Genomic DNA, 22,902 nt, shown 5'->3' on the forward strand with positions numbered 1-22,902 from the left:
TCTAGTTTTGAGTTTTGCTTTATGATCTCTCTATGTAATCGAGTCCGTGAGCTATATATAATAAAGATTAGTGTTGAGTCAAGGGCTTTATTATTTTGCCATGATCTTGGGTGAATAAAAGAAAAGAGAAAAAGAATAAAAAGAAATAAAGAGTTCATATTGATCTTATTGAGAGTAATGACTTCACATAGAAAGAGTATGATGATTAAAAGTTGTTGGGAGTTGGCAGACATAGCTTTGGTCATTGTTGCAATTAATAGGAAGTAATAAGGAAAGAGAGGTTTTCACATATAGATATATTATCATTGACATCTTTTATGATTGGGAGCACTCATTAAAATATGACATGCTAAAGAGTTGATGTTGGACAAGGAAGACAACGTAATGAGTTATGCCTTTCTTATATCTGAGAAAAAGTATGTTGTCATGGATCCTCTAACTTGTTGAGCTTGCCTTTCCCCCTCATGCTAGCCAAATTCTCAGCACCAAGTAGAAATACTACTTGTGCTTCCAAATCCTTAACCATTTTGCCATGAGAGTCCACCATATCTACCTATGGATTGAGTAAGATCCTTCAAGTAAGTTGTCATTGGTGCAAAGCAATAAAAATTGCTCTAAACGTGTATGATTGATTGGTGTGGGAGAAATAAGCTTTATACGATCTTGTGATGTGGAAGTAATAAAAGCGACGGACTACATAATAAAGGTTCATATCACAAGGGGCAATATAAAGTGACGTTCTTTCGCATTGAGATTTTATACATCCAACCATAAAAGCGCATGGCAACCTCTGCTTCCCTCTGCGAAGGGCCTATCCTTTATTATTATCTTCTACCTTATGCAAGAGTCATGGTGATCTTCACCTTTTCTTTTTCATTTTATCCTTTGGCAAGCTCAGCATGTTGGAAAGAACATGATATATATATCTAATTGGATGTAGGGGAGCATGAACCATTATTGTTGACATTGCCCTTGAGGTAAAAGGTTGTGGGGCAAAACTATAAGCCCCTATCTTTCTCTGTGTCCGATTAAAACTCCGTAACCACAAGTATCGCGTGAGTGTTAGCAATTATGGAGGACTAAATGATAGTTGAGTATGTGGACTTGCTTTTTAGCTCTGACATAGACTCTTTCCGATGTTATGATAAATTGCAATTGCTTCAATGACTGAGATTATAGTTTGTCGGAGCCCAATAAGGTTTATGATTTATACTTTTGCATTGTGAATAGATCATCACTTGAACATAAGTAATCATATGACAAAATCTATATATGTTGCTGTTATGAGAATAATCATGATGCCTTCATGTCCGTATTTTATTTTTATCGACGCCTCTACCTCTAAACATGAGGACATATTTATTGTTATCGGCTTTTCGCTTGAGGACAAGCGAGGTCTAAGCTTGGGGGAGTTGATACGTCCATTTTGCATCATGCTTTTATATCGATATTTATCGCATTATGGACTGTTATTTCACTTTATGTCACAATACTTATGGCTATTCTCTCTTATTTTACAAGGTTTACATAAGGAGGGAGAATGCCGGCAGCTGGAATTCTGGCTGGAAAAGGAGCAAATATTAGAGACCTATTCTGCGCAACTCCAAAAGTCCTGAAACTCCACGGAACATCTTAAAACAAATAAAGAAAAATCCTCGCCAAAGATGAAGGCCAGGGGGCCCACACCCTGCTCACGAGGGTGGGGGGCGCCCCCCTAGGGCGCGCCCCTACCTCGTGGGCCCCCTGGTGGCTCTCCGACGTCCCATCTTCTCCTATATGAAGTCTTTCGATGAGAAAAAAATAAGAAGGAACTTTTCGGGACGAGACTCCGCCGCCACGAGGCGGAACCTTGGCGGATCCAATCTAGAGCTCCGGCAGAGCTGTTCTGCCGGGGAAACTTCCCTCCGGGAGGGGGAAATCATCACCATCGTCATCACCAACGCTCCTCTCATCGGGAGAGGGCAATCTCCATCAACATCTTCACCAGCACCATCTCATCTCCAAACCCTAGTTCATCTCTTGTATCCAATTCTTGTCTCAAAGTCCGGGATTGGTGCTAGTAGGTTGCTAGTAGTGTTGATTACTCCTTGTAGTTGATGCTAGTTGGTTTATTTGGTGGAAGATCATATGTTCAGATCCTATATGCATATTATTACCCCTCTGATTATGAACATGAATATGCTTTGTGAGTAATTACGTTCGTTCCTGAGGACAAGGGAGAAGTCTTGCTATTAGTAGTCATGTGAATTTGGTATTCGTTTGATATTTTGATAAGATGTATGTTGTCTAGCCTCTAGTGGTGTTATGTGAACGTCGACTACATAACACTTCACCATTATTTGGGCCTAGAGGAAGGCATTGGGAAGTAATAAGTAGATGATGGGTTGCTAGAGTGACAGAAGCTTAAACCCTAGTTTATGCGTTGCTTCGTAAGGGGCTGATTTGGATCCATATGTTTCATGCTATGGTTAGGTTTACCTTAATACTTTTGTTGTAGTTGCGGATGCTTGCAATAGAGGTTAATCATAAGTGGGATGCTTGTTCAAGTAAGAACAGCACCCAAGCACCGGTCCACCCACATATCAAATTATCAAAGTATCGAACGCGAATCATATGAACGTGATGAAAACTAGCTTGACGATATTCCCATGTGTCCTCAGGAGCGCTTTTCCTATTATAAGAGTTTGTTCCGACTTGTCCTTTGCTACAAAAGGATTGGGCCACCTTGCTGCACTTTATTTATTTTTGTTACTTGTTGCTCGTTATGATTTATCCTATCACAAAACTATCTGTTACCACTTATTTCAGTACTTGTAGAGAATACCTTACTGAAAACCGCTTATCAATTCCTTCTGCTGCTCGTTGGGTACGACACTCTTACTTATCGAAAGGACTACGATACATCCCCTATAATTGTGGGTCATCAGTGACGCGCCACATCGAAACCCGGGTGTGGTGTCAAATGGGAAAGGGTCGGGCCGCCACCCCCTCCCCCCGGTGGCGCGTCGTATCTTGATCTGGATACGGTGGCAAGTGAGCGAGGATCGGGTCGTCGTATCCTTAGTGGCATGCTACATCAGTGCCCGGATGTAGTGAAAAATGAGCAAGGGTCTTCCCATTTGAATCGACCAGTGCGAAGGGTAAGGAAACTAGCCGAGCCTAGGAGGATCCGCTTAGGTAGCTAGAACGTAGGGTCTTTGACAGGGAAGCTTCGGGAGCTAGTTGATGCAGCAGTGAGCAGAGGTGTTGATATCCTTTGCATCCAAGAAACCAAATGGAGGGGGCAGAAGGCGAAGGAGGTGGAGGATACTGGCTTCAAGCTATGGTACACGGGGACAACTGCAAACAGAATGGCGTAGGCATCTTGATCAACAAGAACTTCAAGTATGGAGTGGTAGACATGAAGAGACGTGGGGACCGGATTATCCTGGTCAAGCTAGTAATTGGGGACTTAGTTCTCAATGTTATCAGCACCTATGCCCCCACAAGTAGGCCACAATGAGAACACCAAGAGGGAGTTCTAGGAAGGCCTAGAGGACATGGTTAGGAGTGTACCAATTGGTGAGAAGCTCTTCATAAGAGGATACCTCAATGGCCACGTGGGTAGAGCTAACACAGGTTTTGAAGGGGTGCATGGGGGCTTTGGCTATGGCATTAGGAATCAAGAAGGAGAAGATGTCTTAAGCTTTGCTCTAGCTTACGACATGCTTGTGGCTAACACCCTCTTTAAAAAGAGGGAATCACATCTGGTGTCTTTTAATAGTGGTCAAAACTCTAGCCAGATTGATTTCATCCTCTCGAGAAGAGAAGATAGGCATGCGTGCCTAGATTGTAAGGTGATACCTGGAGAGAGTGTTGTCCCTCTGCATAAGCTAGTGGTTGCTGACTTCCGCTTTCAGATTCGTGTCCAACGGGATAAGCTTGCCAAAGTCGCTAGAACGAAGTGGTGGAAGCTTTCAAGGGGGGGGGTGGCTCGAGATTTCAAGGAGAGGGTCATTAAGGATGGCCCTTGGGAGGAAGGAGAGGATGCAGACAATGTGTGGTTGAAGATGGCGACCTGCATTCATAAGGTGGCCTCGGAGGAGTTTGGAGTGTCTAGGGGAAGGAGAAGCGATGCTAATGATACATGGTGGTGGAACGATGATGTCCAGAATGCGATTAAGGAGAAGAAAGATTGTTTCAGACACCTATACCTGGATAGGAGTCCAGACAACATAGAGAAGTACAAGATGGCAAAGAAGGCTACAAAGCAAGCTGTCAGTGAAGCAAGGGGTCGAGCATATGAGGACCTCTACCAACAGTTAGGGACGAAGGAAAGCGAAAGGGACATCTACAAGATGGCCAAGATCTGTGAGAGGAAGGCGAGGGATATTAGCCAAGTAAAATGCATCAAGGATGCATGGATCCGATCAACTCCTAGTGAAGGACGAGGAGATTAAGCATAGATGGCGGGAGTACTTCAACAAGTTGTTCAATGGGGAGAATGAGAATTCTACCATCGAACTAGGACGACTCCTTTGATGAGACCAGCATGCGTTTTGTGCGGCGAATCTAGGAGTCTAAGGTCAAGGAGGCTTTAAAAAGGATGAAAGGAGGCAAGGCAATGGGTCCTGATGGTATCCTCATTGAGGTGTGGAAAGGCCTCGGGGACATAGCGATAGTATGGCTAACCAAGCTTTTCAACCTCATTTTTCGGGCAAACAAGATGCCAGAATAATGGAGATGGAGTATATTAGTACCAATCTTCAAGAACAAGGGAGATGTTCAGATTTGTGCTAATTACCGTGGAATTAAATTGATGAGCCATACAATGAAGCTATGAGAGAGAGTCATTGAGCACTGCTTAAGAAGAACGACAAGCGTGACCAAAAATCAGTTTGGTTTCATGCTTGGGAGGTTGATACGTCCATTTTGCATCATGTTTTCTTACTATATTTATGATGTTTTATCCATAATAATGCTTTTTGGAGTAATTCTAATGCCTTTTCTTTCATAATATACAAGGTATACACAAAGAGGGAGAATTCCGGCAGCTCGAAATCTGGACCTGGAAAAGCTACGTCAGGCCACCTATTCTGCACAACTCCAAACAAGCTGAAACTTCATGGAATTTTTTATCAAATATATGATGAATATTGGAGCAAATAACTACCAGAGGGGGCCCACTAGGTGGGCACAACCCACCTGGGCGTGCCAGGGAGCCCAGGCGCGCCGTGGTGGGTTGTGCTCACCGAGGCCCACCTCCGGTGCCCGTCTTCTGGTATATAGGTCATTTTGATCTAGAAAAATAAAATAAGGAGAGGACTTTCGGGAGGAGCGCCGCCGTCTCGAAGCGGAACTTGGGTAGGAGCAGTTTTGCCCTCCGGCGGAGCGATTCCGCCGGGGGAACTTCCCTCCCGGAGGGGGAAATCATCGTCATCATCATCATCATCAACAACTCTCCCATCTTGGGGAGGGCAATCTCCATCAACATCTTCAACACCACCATCTCATCTCAAACCCTAGTTCATCTCTTGTGTTCAATCTTGTTATCAGAACTATAGATTGGTGCTTGTGGGTGACTGGTAGTGTTGATTACATCTTGTAGTTGATTACTATATGGTTTATTTGGTGGAAGATTATATGTTCAGATCCAATATGCTATTTAATACCCCTCTGATCTTGAGCATGATTATCATTTGTGAGTAGTTACTTTTGTTCTTGAGGTCACGGGAGAAATCATGTTGCAAGTAATCATGTGAACTTGATATGTGTTCGATATTTTGATAGTATGTATGTTGTGATTTCCTTAGTGGTGTCATGTGAACGTCGACTACATGACACTTCACCATATTTGGGCCTAAGGGAATGCATTGTGGAGTAGCAATTAGATGATGGGTTGCGAGAGTGATAGAAGCTTAAACCCCAGTTTATGCGCTATTCCGTAAGGGACCGATTGGATCCAAAAGTTTAATGCTATGGTTAGAATTTATTCTTAATACTTTTCTTGTAGTTGCGGATGCTTGTGGGAGGGTTAATCATAAGTAGGAGGTTTGTTCAAGTAAGAACAACACCTAAGCACCGGTCCACCCACATATCAAATTATCAAAGTAGCGAACACAAATCGAACCAACATGGTGAAAGTGACTAGATGAAATTCCCGTGTACCCTCAAGAACGCTTTGCTTATCATAAGAAACCGTTTTGGCCTGTCCTTTGCCTCAAAAGGATTGGGCTACCTTGCTGCGCTTTTGTTACTACTATTGTTACTTTCTCGTTACAAATTACCTTGCTATCAAACTACTCTGATACTTATAATTTCAGCACTTGCAGACATTACCTTACTAGAAACCACTTGTCATTTCCTTCTGCTCCTTGTTGGGTTCGACACTCTTACTTATCGTAAAGAGCTACAATTGATCACCTATACTTGTGGGTCACCAGAGGTCGACCATGGAAGCCATTTTCTTGGTACGACAACTTATGGAGAGATACAAGGAGCAAAAGAAGGACTTGTATATGGTGTTCATTGACTTGGTGAAGGCCTATGATAAGATACCGGGGAATGGCATGTGGTGGGCCTTGGAGAAACAGAAAGTCCCGGCAAAGTACATTACCCTCATCAAGGACATGTACGATAATGTTGTGACAAGTGTCCGAACAAGTGATGTCGACACTGATGACTTCCCGATTAAGATAGGGCTGCATCAAGGGTCAGCTTTGAGCCCTTGTCTCTTTGCCTTTGTGATGGATGAGGTCATGAGGGATATACAAGGAGATATCCCATGGTGTATGCTCTTTGCAGATGATGTAGTGCTAGTTGACGATAGTCGGACAGGGGTCAATACAAAGTTAGAGTTATGGAGACAAACTTTGGAATCGAAAGGTTTTAGACTTAGTAGAATTAAAACCGAGTACATGAGGTGCGGTTTCAGTACTACTGGGTGTTGGGGAACGTAGTAATTTCAAAAAAATTCCTACGCACACACAAGATCATGGTGATGCATAGCAATGAGAGGGGAGAGTGTTGTCCACGCACCCTCGTAGACCAAAAGAGGAAGCGTTAGCACAACGCGGTTGATGTAGTCGTACGTCTTCACGATCCGACCGATCAAGTATCGAACGCACGACACCTCCGAATTCAGCACACGTTCAGCCCGATGACGTCCCTCGAACTCCGATCCAACCGAGTGTTGAGGGAGAGTTTCGTCAGCACGACGGCGTGGTGACGATGATGATGTTCTACCGACGCAGGGCTTCGCCTAAGCACCACTACAGTATTATCGAGATGGACTATGGTGGAGGGGGGCACCGCACACGGCTAAAAGATCAACTAATCAATTGTTGTGTCTCTAGGGTGCCCCCTGCCCCCGTATATAAAGGAGCAAGGGGGTGCGGCCGGCCAGGAGAGGGGCGCGCCAGGAGGAGTCCTACTCCCACCGGGAGTAGGACTCCCTCCCTTTTTCCTAGTTGGATTAGGACTTGGGGGGGAGTGGAGGAGAAGAAGGAAAGGGGGGGCGCCGCCCCCTCTCCTTGTCCTATTCGGACTAGGGGAGGGGCGCGCGGCCCTTGCCCTGGCCACCTCTCCTCTCTTCCACTAAGGCCCACTATGGCCCATTAACTTCCCGGGGGGTTCCGGTAACCTCCCGGTACTCCGGTAAAATCCCGATTTCACTCGGAACACTTATGATATCCAAACATAGGCTTCCAATATATCAATCTTCATGTCTCGACCATTTCGAGACTCCTCGTCATGTCCGTGATCACATCCGGGACTTCGAACAACCTTCGGTACATCAAAACATATAAACTCATAATATAACTGTCATCAAAACGTTAAGCGTGCGGACCCTACGGGTTCGAGAACTATGTAGACATGACCGAGACACGTCTCCGGTCAATAACCAATAGCGGAACCTGGATGCTCATATTGGCTCCCACATATTCTATGAAGATCTTTATCGGTCAGACCGCATAACAACATACATTGTTCCCTTTGTCATCGGTATGTTACTTGCCCGAGATTCGATCGTCGGTATCTCAATACCTAGTTCAGTCTCGTTACCGGCAAGTCTCTTTACTCGTTTCGTAATACATCATCCCGCAACTAACTCATTAGTTGCAATGCTTGCAAGGCTTAAGTGATGTGCATTACCGAGAGGGCCCAAAGATACCTCTCCGGCAATCGGAGTGAAAAATCCTAATCTCGAAATACGCCAACCCAACAAGTACCTTCGGAGACACCTGTAGAGCACCTTTATAATCACCCAGTTACGTTGTGATGTTTGGTAGCACACAAAGTGTTCTTCCGGTAAACAGGAGTTGCATAATCTCATAGTCATAGGAACATGTATAAGTCATGAAGAAAGCAATAGCAACATACTAAACGATCAGGTGCTAAGCTAACGGAATGGGTCAAGTCAATCACATCATTCTCCCAATGATGTGATCCCGTTAATCAAATGACAACCCATGTCAATGGCTAGGAAACTTAACCATCTTTGATCAACGAGCTAGTCAAGTAGAGGCATACTAGTGACTTACTGTTTGTCTATGTATTCACACATGTATTATGTTTCTAGTTAATACAATTCTAGCATGAATAATAAGCATTTATCATGATATAAGGAAATAAATAATAACTTTATTATTGCCTCTAGGGCATATTTCCTTCACTAGGAACAAGGAGGAGGAGGTTAGCCTGGATGGACAGGTGGTGCCTCAGAAGGACACCTTTCGATATTTGGGGTCAATGCTGCAGAAGGATGGAGGTATTGATGAAGATGTGAATCATCACATCAAAGCCGAATGGATGAAATGGCGCCAAGCTTCTGGCATTCTCTGTGACCAAGAGAGTGCCACAAAAGCTAAAAGGCAAGTTCTATAGGACGGTGGTTCGACCTGCAATGTTGTATGGCCCTGAGTGTTGGCCGACTAAAAGGCGACATGTTCAACAGTTAGGTGTGGCGGAGATGTGCATGTTTAAGTGGATGGGTGGCCACACGAGGAAGGATCGAGTCTGGAATGATGATATACGACATAGAGTTGGGGTAGCACCAATTGAAGAGAAGCTTGTCCAAAATCGTCTGAGATGATTTGGGCATATTCAGCGCAGGCCTCCAAAAGCTCCAGCGCATAGCGGATGGCTAAAGTGTGCGGGTAATGTCAAGAGAGGTCGGGGCAGACCGTATTTGACATGGGACGAGTCCGTAAAGAGAGATCTGAAGGACTGGAGTATCACCAAAGAACTAGCTATGGACAGGGATGCGTGGAAGCTTGCTATCCATGTGCCAGAACCATGAGTTGGTCGTGAGATCTGATGGGTTTCACCTCTAGCCTACCCTAACTTGTTTGGGACTAGAGGCTTCTTTGTTGTTGTTGTATTTAAAAATAGTAGACAGCTTATTTCCATTCTTCAAGAGATGTACCGAAGGTAGTAGACAATACCTACTACAGTTATGGCTCTGAACTAACAAGCGAGGAGAAAAATCATCTTGTCTCATCTATTAATGATGTTGAGACTTTCAAGAACAATTACGAAATTAACCCAAGTTATGCTCAATATGTGCCACTAGTCCACATGTTGAACTACGGTACCATCCATGGAAAATAGCATGGTAAGATATTTTTTTACTATTATGTCACCAGTGCATTTTTTGCATACATTCTTCTTAAGCTAAACTACATTGCTAACTATGTTATTATTATGTTCTTCAACAGAAACTCCCGAATGATTGTGTGCCTCATATGATGTATATGGAAGGTGACATGGATATTGTTAGCTTACGGCCAAGTCTGCTTATGGTTCACCGCAGTGCATACTCAATTCCGCGAAGAGATGAAGACTTCACAATCAAAGGATGGATAAAAGTTATGAATGTTCGCATGGAACTACTTGAAGGCAACATGGTGTGCAGCCGACAAATTGGAGACAAGTGGATCTCTATTCTCCATAATGGAGATTCAGGGGTTGTTCTGTTTTATGCTATTTTACCTTAGAAAGAGAAGCAGGTCCTAGCTAGTACTTGTCATGTGTTAGAGTGATGATGAGTTATTACCTAGGATGATAACCATTAGCTAAGTTTGGTTAACTTGTCATGTGCTATATTTATGGTGAGTTATTATATGACTACGGATGATGAGTTATTATACGACTAAGATGATGATGAGGGGCAGTACTATTTAATTGTCATGTGCTAGAATGATGATGATTTATTTTATATATATGTCTACAGATGATGAGTTGTTATATCAGAAGTTGTGTAAGAAACACAGATTAGATTAAAGTGGACGGATCCAGGTGAGCAAGCAAGTGCTCACTTGGATCCGTCCACTTTAATCTAATATGTGTATGATATGATGAGATTGTATGTGTATGATATGATGAGAGTATTGTATAAAACCTGTACAATTATAGCGTAAATACAAGGTAGAAAAATACACAAAATATTAACAGTAGCGCTAGGTAATGCTGTAATGGTGTAGCAGTAGCGCGGCTAGCAAACCAACCCTACTGATATGTATGTTAGCAGTAGCGCGGGTTAAAATCAGCGCTACTGCTAAAAGTAAGTTGTAGCGCCCTAGCAGTACCGCGCCGGGGGGGGGGGGGGGGTGCATATCCACCCTCACACACAACTTCCCCAGCCCCGACCTAGTTGCATGTACAATGCGACTACAACTTCAAATGCGGCTAGCTTGAACATTTATACATACGTGATAAAAAATTTAGATTGCATTGAACATATTTTGGGTGCACAACCAATACAAAAATACACGGTTAACATTTTTAAATACAAGTAACATATTTTTTAAATATGGGATGAATATTTTTTTGAATAAGTTTAAGCTGTCTATTATGCATGATGACCTTTTTTAACAGATGGTAAACAATTTTAAACAATCTTGGCCATTTTGGCGAGAAGAACATTGTTTAAATACCTGGTGGACATATTTAAGTACAATTTGAACATACTTTTTTTCCAACTAGTGTGAAAAAAATAAGTGCGTGATGAACATTAAATTCGCGAGCTAGTTTCAGTTCCACTAACATTTTTAAGTTTCACAAATGTTTTTAATTTAATATTTAAAAAACATTTAATTATGCTATTTAGCATCTTTATATTTCCCATTTTGATCTTGCTGTTTTCTTTGTGAGCCGTTGTCCGAATGGATATCAGTGTATCTCTGTTTCTTTCGTGAGATGTTCACAAGCAAGGCACGTGCATGTGTAATGTACTGTACACACATGCAATGTATATTGCAGTTCAAAAAATATATTTAAAAATGCCCATATCTCTTTTGCCAGGTTTTCCCACGCCCAAGAACAAAAAAGAGAAAATGCCTAGACAACCTAGGTAAAACACAAAGACAGACAACACAAAGGTAAAAAGTCCAGTCCAATTAGGACATAGCACACAACTACAACAGATAATCAACAAAGAGAGCTTCTATTCAACGCCCGAGGAGGAGGCTCCGCCTGAAGCCAGTAAAATGGTATGGCCCGTGAGTGGTTTCTATTATTATTTTCTCCTTCTTTAGTCGGGTTTCACCCAAAAAATGGTGGTTGTTTTCAAGAGGTAGATATTTAAGGACTTATTTAAATATTAAAAATATATTTTACAAAATTATTCTGTATGTGCTAAAAAATGCTCAATGTCTATTTTAAAATTTCAAAGAATAATAAAAGAGCGTTCTTCATATAATAATAAAATATTCATTGTTTAATAAAAATTATTTAAAGCATATTAAAAATGTTCATCATATATTGAAAATATATTTAGTGTGTAATCAAAAAATGTTCACTACATACTAAAGCAAGTTCAGTGTGTATTTGACAATTGCTCACCATACATTAAAAAGATGCTCACCATACATTGAAAAAACTATTGAAAAGGGCAATAAAAAATCAAAAAATCTGAAAATGAATAAAGAAAAAGGCGAACCAGAAAACCAAAACGGGAAACTTCACACACAAAAAGACACAAAAGCCAATTTCCAATGAATGAATGAAAAAAAGCCAGGAAGAGCCAGAAGGAAAACCACGAACAAAAAATAATATAAAAGCAAACATAAAACAAATGAAAAAACTTCAGCGAATAAACGACAGCATGCATCACAAAAAGTGGGCCAACCCTTGTCGCTCAGTTTTGAGCGATGCATTCTCTATTTGCCGCTCGATGCGGCAAATAGGAGGCACCTTCTATGAATGTAAAAGAAAGATGCTAGGAGGAGGAGGAAACTGGGTAAAAGATAGATCTCCTATTCGGCTCGTTCATCGCTGGTTAGCGGGCGTGACTATATCTCACTTAAAGCAAGACAGAGCATCGGATTGCTTCAAGGGTCTCCAAAATAAATGTTCTTGATTTATTTTAAAAGAATGTTAAACACATATAACAAATGTTCTTGATGTATAGGAAATGGTAGAACGTGTATTAAAAAATTTGGACATAAAAACTTTTTAATTTTTTTTATCATGTATGAAAATGTAGTCATATAATTCAAATATGTTGAACATGTATTTGGAAATGGTACTGATATATACCAAAAATGTACAATGTCAATGAAGAAACTAGTTATCAAACATAATTTTTCTAAATTTTAATCATGTATTTAGAAAATGTTAAAAATGTACAAAAATTATTCCTTATATGCACGAAAACTGTACCAATGTGTATGAAAAATGTAAACATGTGTTGATGAAAATAAGAAGAGACATGTGAAAATCAAAGAAACCGAAGACAGAAACAAAGGAAATTAAAAAAATCAAGAAAGAAACAAAGAAAAAATAAAAAGTAAAAAAGAAAGGAAAGCAATAAACCAATAAAAACTGACAAAGAAACAATGAAAACCGAAGAAACAAAAGACAAACTTGTAAAAATCGTGAAAGAAACAAAGAAAGTAGAAAACCAAAGAAAGCTATAAGAAATGAAGGGAAAAATGAAAACAGGAAAAAAACCTGGAAAAGCCAAGAAAAAAAAAGAAACCAATAAATCATTGATAAAAAGATAGAAAAAAGAAGAGCCTGTAAACGAAAAGATGAAAATAGAAAAACCAAAGGAAATCATAAAGAAACAAAGAAAACTGAAATAAAAAAGAACAAGAAAAAAGGTCAAACGAAGGTACAACTATAGCGAGCGTTGGAATGTAGAGCAACTAGTTGACGAGTGCTCTTCGGAAGCCTCACACCGATCACTTGCAGGTGGGTTGAGAGCGCGCCAGCCGCTGCCACATGTCATGTTCTGGGTACTCCCTCTGAATTTTTTTTATTTTTTTGCACGCATTTACGGCTTTTTATGCCATTTTTTCTAGTCCTTTTCAACCTTTTGTTTTTTCCTGGGTCATCCTTAGCTTTTGGAAAAATAAAATTCAAAAAAAATTGCACAGAAAACAAGTTTTCTTTTTCCTTTTGCTTCCGGGAAAGGCATGGTTTTGCTTCGTGAGAGACATGGCCATGCCTCTCGAAAACGAAAAAAAAGATGTGTTTTCTAGGTTTTTTTCTTCTGCGAGAGGCACGGTCGTGCCTCTCGGAAACGGAAAAGTTTTCTGTTATCTTTTTATTTCCACGAGAGGTACGGTTTTGCTTCCACAAGAGGCATGGTTGTGCTTTCGCAAGAGGCAGGACCGTGCCTCTTGGAAACAAAAAAACACGTGTTTTTTGTTTTTTTCCCTTTTGAGAGAGGCACAGTTGTGCTTCCGGGGGGGGGGGGGGGGGGTTGTGCTTTTCGCTAGAGGCTCGGTCGTGCCTCTCATAAACGGAAAAAATGTGTCTTTTTTTCTTTCGCAAGAGGCATGGTTTGCTTCCACGAGTGGCACGGTTGTGCTTTCGCGAGAGACACGGCCGTGCCTCTTTTGAAAGGGAAAAAAATAGTGCTCCCGGTCCGATTTTTTCGTGGAAAAGAAAGTTCGTCAAAACCTAATAACATGGGATCTTGTTTTGAAGATTTCAACGCGAGGAACCAACGGTGAAAAACGGTTTGAGATTTGGACGCACGGTTTAAGAGATAAAACATTTTGAATAAACGGATCTACGAAAAAAGGAAAACTACCAGGTTGCGACAAATGACGCATATGCAGCACGCCACTTTGTCACAACCTGAGAAGATGGGAGTGATCTTTGGAAGAAGTACTCCTCAATTAATGATTTCAATTTAAATGTGAGCGTAGCCTGCGATTGAAAAACAAACGAAATGGGTCGGCCCAGTTTACGACGGGGGAAGAAAATGCTTTAGCGAGACAAAACCTATACGTACTATAAGCGGGTTATAGTCTTCGCGCCAGTTAGCGCACCGGCGCTCGCACGCCCCTCAGGGGTGGCCGGCCCAACCAGTGAGCACTTGCTCAGTTGCCTCCTTTCGTTCGCTCAGTTGATCGGTTTACCGTTGACCAATTCACCTGGTGGACCATTGACTCCCTGGCCAGTTGACATAGAAAAAAAATCATAAATTAAAAACACCAAAATTTGAAGAAGAGCACATTTTTAAACTTTGACAAAAAAATTAGGGAAATTCAAAAATTTGGAAAATAAATCTTGATTTAAAAAAGTTACAAATTAAAAAGCGTGAATTTAGAAAAGTTAATGGACTTAAAAAATGGTCATAAATTTGAAAAATAATTGTGCATTTGAAAAAAGTCATGAATTAGAAAACGATTTCGAAGAAAGAACATGAATCAAGAAAATAGAAACAGATAAACACCGAACAAAATCGAAGAAACACAACCCAGTAAAAACTTGCCCGAGTAGCTGAGTAAACCAGGAAAAAGCTGAAAAGGAAAAAAGAAAGCAAATGAAGATTCAGGAATGTTTCCAAGACCAGAAGAACAACCGCCGCTATGTGGGCCAGCCTGTTTAAGAAGCATACACAACTATCCCATTGTGCGTTGTCTACTGAAATCACTACTTAAGGAGTACTTTTTACAAAGATTACCATCACTTTCTCACACGCTGACAAGTGAGGCATTACAAGTGCGCCACTTGTTGCATCCTGGATGTTTCTCCTTTCTTTTAGTAGATTTGTTTGTTTAAAATATTTTATCTCTTGAACTATGTGTCCAAATCTCGAACCATTTTCATCGTTTGATTTCTCGCGTTGAGATCTTTGAAACAAGACCCCATGTTAATAGGTTTTGGTGAACTTATTTCAAAACAAGAAAAAGAAAAACCAGAAGAAAAAAAAGAAAAACAAAATCAGAAAAACAAAAATAAATAAAAACGGCAACCAAAAGACAGAAGAAAAAACCGGAGCCTAGAAGCAAGGTTGTTATTTTTCACTTTTTCCCCTTTCCAAGAAGCACATATTTTGGCCTGAGTTGTCCTTCTTGTATAATCAAATCTTAGCTTCTCGTGAAAGCACATGTTTTTTCCTTTTCCGTGTGTTTCTTGCGGAAGCAGATCTGTTCTTTCTGGAGAAACAAACATGTGCTTCTCGTGAAAGCAGTCATGGAAGAAAATATGTTCTTCCAGAAGAAGCATATTTTTTATAAGAAGCACATCTATGATTCCACAAGATGCAAATTCATGCTTCTCATGGAAGCACACAGTTTTTCGGAGAAGCACAGCCGTGGTTCGCAAAAAAACAAAGCAATTGTTTTTTCTCCAACATAGTGAAAACCTGGCAAAAACTGAAAAGCCAAAAAAAATCAAAAAATTCAAACCCAAAAGCAGTTTTACAAAAAAAATAGAAATTCAGAAAGAGTGCTGACCATGCGACACGTGATGGCAGCTGGGCGCACTACTTGATGCGCTCGCGTGAGTGACCCTTGCAGAAGCCCCGCAAAGGGTAACCTTTGGATAGTTGCTCTGGTTGTCTACCGACAACGAAGAAATCAACGATTAAGGCGTCAAATAAGTGTTGACATGAAAATGACGAGTCATCATCAGTGATTAATTATGGCACATGCAGATGCGCCCTAAACGGACCCAATAAATAGTCATACATTGCCAAAAATAGTAACACCATTAAATCAGGTCACCTTGCAAAAAAAAATCATGTTGTCATGTAAGTAATCACTAATATAAAGTACGAATGTATATTCACATATTGCCTAACCTAGAACAAGGTAGAATCAGATATTGAATAAACTAGAACATGTTAGCTATGTAGACAATGAAATGACAGTGTGGGTTGAGTCGGCAATCACCTATGGCGAAGTCGGAGTTGTTTGCTCAGAGTTTAGGGATGGCGATGATGCCTTCTTAGGGGTAAGTGATGACGATGCCATCTGCATGCTATCTCGGCGAGTCCCTTTTTAGAGTGGTGTGCCTGGGGTATCTTGTGTGTGCTGCTCAGTGATTGGCATGTGTTTCGTCTGCTTTTCATAATTAACCGCACACTTCAGTTTTCGCCCGCTTTTGCTTAATTAACCAAACAACTTTTTTCTTACTAATGAATGCAGAAGTTCTGTCTTTAAAAAAACTAAGTAGAAATAATAGTGTATTGACTGAAATAGGATAGAGTCAAGACTGAAAAAATTACCAACATAAAGAGTGAACTACACTACAAATAAATTGCTCCTTAGTGATCTAAACACTCTTATATTTTTATATAGAGAAACTATTATTCATTATTCATTCTGCAACAAACAATCGTCAAATTATTTTTGAACAAGTCTCCTTAGTTCTTCCTTCAGATGTTAACAACCCAATGGCAGTGATGATGCTGCGTCATTGGCTTAGCAATCTCCAGCCGCAGCTGCGGCCGCGGCAGCGGCCTCCGCCTGCTTCATCTTGGCGAGCTCGACCAGCCTCGTCGGGACGTCCGCCATGACCGCCTTGGCCGCGTCCAACTCACCAAAGCGCTCCAACCACGCTGCCAGAAGCGGGACCCTGCCGGCATCGAAGAGCATCGTACCGGAGAGCGCCTCCGTCCCGTAGACCCACGGCACGGCCCCGCCCAGCACGACGTCGACGTACCCGACGTTGTCGCCGCCGAAGAAGCTCCCGCCCTTGGAGCACTCCTTGAGGCCCCCCTCCAGGACATCCACCGCCGCCAGCGTCTGCTCCATCCCCTCGGCCTTCTCCGCCTCGGTCTTAGCCCTGAACACCTTTTGCCATGGCGCCACCAGCTGCACGTACGTACGCCAACATACATGTATTAACATCTCCGACCTGGCTGAATTTCATCATCCATAACGTAATTACACAACGGTGCACCTCGTCCATGATGAAAGCTGCCCAGAAGCGGGCGACGGCGCGTTCGTGGGGGTCGGCGGGGAGGAGGGGCGGCCCGGCGAAGGCCTCGTCGACGTACTGCACGATGACCAGCGACTCGCAGACGGGCCTGCCGTTGTGGATGAGCACGGGCACCGCCTTGTGCACGGGGTTGGAGCGCAGGAGGAGGTCGCTCTTGCTGCCGAGGTCCTCGTCGACGTTCTCGAAGCTCACACCCTTGAAGCTGAGAGCAAGCTGCGCTCGCAGGACGAACGGGCTCGCCCACGTGCCCAGCAGCTTCACCTCTTCTTCTTCGCCTCCGGCCATCTTGTGGTACTCTTACTACTACTTGTGTGTGCGTGTGATCCAAGTTCTGAACTGAACTCTAGTAGTAATTTGGTTGTCCCATGTGTTCGTGTTGAAGGGAAGCTAGCTGTGTGTATATGCTGAACTTATCCATGACCAGATCGGTTGAAGAGTAGGACTTGTTATTTTCCACTTGAATGTTTGACCAGCTGATCGGTTGCTTCACTAGTAAGAGTAGGACTTGTGGTCTGCTGGTACGTACATGCGCGCGAAACTTCTGCTGGTCCGTGGCATGCATGTATGCCAGCTTCTCCATCTCGCAGGCTCCCACGAGGAACGTACGTACTCCCAAAGAACACTCTCTCCTCGTATTGGACTTTTCACGCACGCACTCGAATCATAAGTTTCTTGCAGCTGGAGCTGGCAAGCTTTCACACATAAAAATTGCTATTCAAGCTGAAGCGGAAGCGATTGAAGGTGGCAAGGTGGCAATGTGGGAGTATATATTATATAGAGTCGTGCTTGAGCCTGACTCCATTAACTTGGTCCAAGCACTTGACTTAGAAAAAACTGAAACTTCAACTATTACGGAATAGGGGAGTACTTCCTCCGTAAAGTAATATCAGAGCGTTTAGATCATTAAAATAGTGTTCTCAATGCTTTTATATTAGTTTACATAGGGAGTACAAAAGAAGGCATTGAGGACAAGATTAAAATGCCAACAAGATATACAAAAAGGATAAACAACTTGTATGTATCTAGTAAGAAATATGCAACCGAGCAAAAACATATTGAGTAGGTAATTTTTTAAATGTTTCTAAAAGGGATAATGTATAAATGACAAACAGATGATCAACTCGAGGGTTGGAGGAACTTGGAGAACTCGCAGGGGAGAAATGACATGGGTGCTTCGGACCTTTTTCTGGTTAAGTCACCGTCGTCAGTTTCAAGGCCCTCCATTCCATTGATATATTTAGAGAATGAATCCACGGTCTTGGTCTTCATGTTAATGACGACCACCCACATCTTCTTGAGCGCCCATTCAAACTCGCTCATAAGGAAGTGCACTTTATGTGGGTTGTCGATGTTCACTTGAGGGAACATGAGGATGTCACGAGGGAGACACTCAGAAGAGTTGAGCGACCAGAGCTCATCCGAGGTGATCTTGTAGTCCTCGTTCCACACCATTTGGCCCGACGTGAGGGTCACGAGGGTGTGGCAGGTGATAGTGAAGCCAGCACCGGGTTTAAGTGGTCCGTAGCCAACGCCATCAACACCGAAAAAGGCTTTCGCCCCGCTTTATAAATAAAGCAAACCACCACAGAGCACACAAACAAGGACAAGTTCACACGCACCCAAGCCTCACAAACAAGAGGAAGGTTCTGCTGAGGGCACAGCTCAACAAGCCCAAAAAAGAAAGAGACAAAAACAAAAAGAAAAGGGCGGGGGGGGGGGGGGCAGGGGCCCAGGGGCCCAACAACCGACTAGTCGGGATCCGGCGGTGGCGGCGGGGGCGGCGGCGATAGGCGGACAGCCATCGGGCGAAGGTCGGCGATGAAGGCTGAGATGGTGTCGCGGTCCTGGGGGCGGCTAAGCGGCCGCCAAAGCTGCAAGAAACCAGACAACTTGAAGATAGCGTCAGTAACTCGTCGAAGAGGAACGCGCTGGATCACAAGCTTATTGCGGATCGTCCATAGGGTCCAAGCGAGGACACCGATCTCAAGCCACCTAATGTGGCGAGAAGACAAGGGGGAGGACTGGAGCTCATCAAATAAGTCGGGGAAGTTGGTGTGACACCAATTTCCGCCCACCACGTCATGGAAACAACTCCAAACGAATCGCGCGGAGACGCAGGAGAAGAAGATGTGATTTGAGTCCTCGGGAACGCCGCAAAGAGGGCAGAGGCCGGATCCCGGGCCATTGCGCTTGCGGACCTCAACGCCAGACGGGAATCGACCGCGAATCCACTGCCACATGAAGATCCGGATTTTCAGGGGCAGGCGGATGGACCACACCGTCACAAGGGGGGAGGGGCGGAGGAGGGAGCGATGGCCTGATATAGAGACCTGGTGGAGAATTGCCCCGAAGGTTCGAGGCGCCATCTCACCCGGTCAAGGTCACTATCAACCACCGGTTCATGAAGAGCAACGCAGTCCAGTAACGCACGCCAGGCGGCGGATTCCGGAGGGCCAAAGGGCCTCCGAAAAGCAAGGCGCCCTAGGTCAATAAGGGCCCTCTCAACCGAGATCAGGGGTTCTACCGCGATGGAGAAGAGGTCGGGGAAGCGTGCAGCGAAGGGGGAATCTCCAGCCCATCTGTCAAACCAGAACAGAGTCGCTGATCTGGAGCCCACCGAGATGGATGCCCCAATGCGAAGGACCGGGAGCAGCCGGACGACCGACTGCCAGAACTGAGAGCCACCAGATCTCTGACAAAACGCGAGGGGTTGGCCTCGCAAATATTTGTTCCGAATGATGTCAAGCCAGAGACCCCCCCTGGCCCTGCGAAATCCGCCAGAGCCAACGGGAAAGGAGGGTGATATTCATGCGTTTGGAGCACATGATCCCGATGCCTCCTTGATCCCTAGGCTTCCAGATGCCAGGCCAGCTCACCATGTGGTATTTCTGTTTATTATGATCGTCGGCCCAGTAGAAGCGGGACTGAATTTTGGCAATCTCATGGTGCAGGGTCTCGTGGAGGCTGTAGAAGCTCATAAGGAACAGGAGGAGGCTGGAGAGGGATGAGTTAATGAGAATGGTACGAGCCACCTTTGACAGCCATCTACCCTTCCAGGGTTCGATGCGCGTTTGGTGTTTGGTTACGGTCGGGCGCAGGTCCGCGATGGTAAGCCGAGAGTCGCTAATGGGTGTTCCCAGGTATGTTGTGGGAAAGGCGCCGAGGCGGCAGTTGAGCCGGTTGGCAATGGCAAGCGACTCGGCCGGAGAGTAGCCCATCACCATCACATCACTCTTGTCGAAGTTTATCTTAAGGCCAGACATTTGTTGGAAGCAGAGGAGGAGGAACTTAAGGTTGGCGACATCCGACTCCGAGCCTTTGACCATGATAATGGTGTCGTCGGCATACTGGAGGAGGGAGATCCTGGAGCTGCCATCCAGGTGGGGAGTGATTCCCTGAATATGGCCAGCAGCCTTAGCCTTATCTAGAATGGCGGCAAGCGCGTCCACCACCATATTGAACAAGAAGGGGGAGAAGGGATCACCTTGCCTTACCCCACAGGAGGTGGGGAAGTAGGGCCCGATCTCCCCATTGATGTTCACGGCAGTACGACCGCAAGAGACCATCTGCATTACCCTGAAAATCCATCGGTCGTCGAAGCCCTTACGGAGCAATACTTCCCGAAGGAAGGGCCAATAGACCGTGTCGTAGGCCTTATGGAAATCAATCTTCAAGAAGACCGCCTTAAGGTGTTTAGCGCGCACCTCATGGAGGACTTCGTGAAGGACTAGCACCCCATCCAGAATGTATCGCCCTTGAATGAAGGCGGACTAGTTGGGGTGGGTAATCTGGTCAGCGAGGAGGGTCATCCTATTGGCGTACCCTTTAGCCAGAATCCGAAAAATCACGTTGATGACCGTGATTGGACGAAACTGACGAATGTCCGAGGCTCCCGGGACCTTTGGGATGAGCGAGATGATCCCATAGTTGAGGCGCCCGAGGTCGATAGACCCAACATAGAACTCTTCGAAGATGGCCATGATCTCCGGTTTGATCACATTCCAGAAAGACTGGAAGAATTTCACCGGTAGGCCGTCCGGACCCGGGGCCGAGGTAGGGTTCATGCCGCGGATGGTATCCCAAACCTCGTCCTCGGAAAAGGGGGCCGTAAGGACCGCGTTCTCCTCAGCGGAAATAAGCTGGCGGCCGGACCAGCAGTCGAGGGCCAAAGATAAGCCTCCCCAAGGGGAGGCAGAGAAAAGGGTCCTATAGAATCCATCGATGTGAGCCCTGATGTCACGGGGGGACTGAAGTAGAGACTCCCCGTCCCAAAGAAGGGGAATGGTATTGCATCTACGCCGACCATTCACAATGGCCTGGAAGTAGGCCGTGTTCGCATCACCTTTCAGGACCCATTTCTGGGATCCGCGAAGGCGCCAGTAGGCCTCCTTGTCGGTGTAAATGACCGCGAGCTGGTCCTCCAAGTCGTACCTAGAAAGCCAATCCTCAGGCGAGAGACCAACCGCATCAGCGCGCAAGTTGAGGGCCTGGATGGCGGACAACAAGGTCTTCTTGCGCTCGCGCAGGTCACGTCCCAGGTTGGCACCCCATCATTGCGGGCGAGATTAATGAATTTGAGTGCACGGCCTGCATCGACAACTGAAGCACCACGATACACCCAGCTGGATTCCCTGCCGCGAGTAGAAGGGAACTTGTTCAGGGGAAACCGGAGGAAGGAGACGGCGGGACCGGCGTCTGCAAACACATCACAAAGGAGGATGCCTCGGTAGTAGTCGATCCATCATAGGAAATGTTTGAAGGGAATAACGGTGTCGGTCTGCCAATAACAGAGCTGCGAGACATCATCGGGATCTTCAACGCCGAGAATTATTGGTATTCGCATGGAGTTCCATTTATCGCCAAGTCCGAGGCCAGCTGATGTACTACTTGAGTACAACACGCAGACGTCGGCATAGACCTTATTATGGCGGGTAGGGTAAACGCCGAGCTCTGCCACCGCAAACTCTTCGCCTTCGCCTCGGCGCAAGAGGCCCATGGATCCAACGGTCAGCATCCGCCGCTCCTCCTTCTCGCTAGGAGGTCGACGAGGCAGGCGGCAATCAGCGCGGGAATAATCCGGGTATGGCTCGGTGCAAGCTGGGAGCGCTATGAGCGAGGAAGGGTTGTTGGCATTGTAGACAAAGAAGTCCTGCAACACCACCCCGCCTAGTGCCGGCGTGCAGGCACCGACGCGAAACAGGAAGAGATGGCGGTGGGCCGTCTGGATGGCTAAGGGCCTCTGTTTCGTGGGATCCGGGAAGCCGGGGAACTGCGCGTACATGCGGGAGATGAGCGGCGGCTCGGCAAGGCAGAAGGCGAGGCGGAAGGGGGCGTTCCATGAGGTGGTGCCGGTCACCCTGATGGGCGCCTTGCCGTCGTCCGGGAAAGACTCGTCGTCGTCCCTGCGAAAGACGAAGTACTCCATCATCACCCAGCTCGGGAAGGGGGCGGCGGCTATGGCCATGGCGTTCTTGAAAGAGATTGGGAAATTGGAGCGGTCTTTGTGAGGACAAATCGGAGCAGTTGCGAGGTGGTTTGCCTTAATCTATCTACTACCCCTATAAAAGAAAGAGAGGGGTAGATCCAAATAATCTGGAACGTTCATTAACAGCATCTAAAGGCCAGTAATCCTTCGATGTTTAACACAGCAAGCCACACAATTACGAACGCCGATTACGATCACTAATTAAAAGAAAACCACCCATCCCATAACCGGACGCCTCCTCCTACCCAAAC

The 22,902-nt window shown here is 44.8% G+C and overlaps 1 protein-coding gene across 1 annotated transcript; it reads right to left on the reverse strand.

Moving 5' to 3' along the window:
• Positions 1–16,391: 16,391 nt before the first annotated feature.
• On the reverse strand, positions 16,392–17,598 carry LOC123152656 (probable glutathione S-transferase GSTU6). The gene is made up of 2 exons (XM_044572151.1): positions 17,128–17,598; positions 16,392–17,039 (listed from the first exon to the last, which is right to left on the reverse strand). The coding sequence occupies exons 1-2, from the start codon at positions 17,449–17,451 to the stop codon at positions 16,647–16,649; spliced, it is 717 nt and encodes a 238-aa protein (XP_044428086.1). The 5' UTR covers positions 17,452–17,598; the 3' UTR covers positions 16,392–16,646.
• Between the last annotated feature and the right edge of the window lie 5,304 nt (positions 17,599–22,902).

The sequence above is a fragment of the Triticum aestivum genome, chromosome 7A (genome assembly GCF_018294505.1).
Source record: "Triticum aestivum cultivar Chinese Spring chromosome 7A, IWGSC CS RefSeq v2.1, whole genome shotgun sequence".
NCBI classification, from domain to species: Eukaryota; Viridiplantae; Streptophyta; class Magnoliopsida; order Poales; family Poaceae; genus Triticum; species Triticum aestivum.

Coding starts and splice junctions, on each gene's coding strand:
- LOC123152656 (XM_044572151.1), bottom strand. CDS start 17,451: ATGGCCGGAGGCGAAGAAGAAGAGGTGAAGCTGCTGGGCACGTGGGCG. Junction 17,040..17,127: donor CAGCTTTCATCATGGACGAG/GTGCACCGTTGT, acceptor ACGTACGTGCAG/CTGGTGGCGCCATGGCAAAA.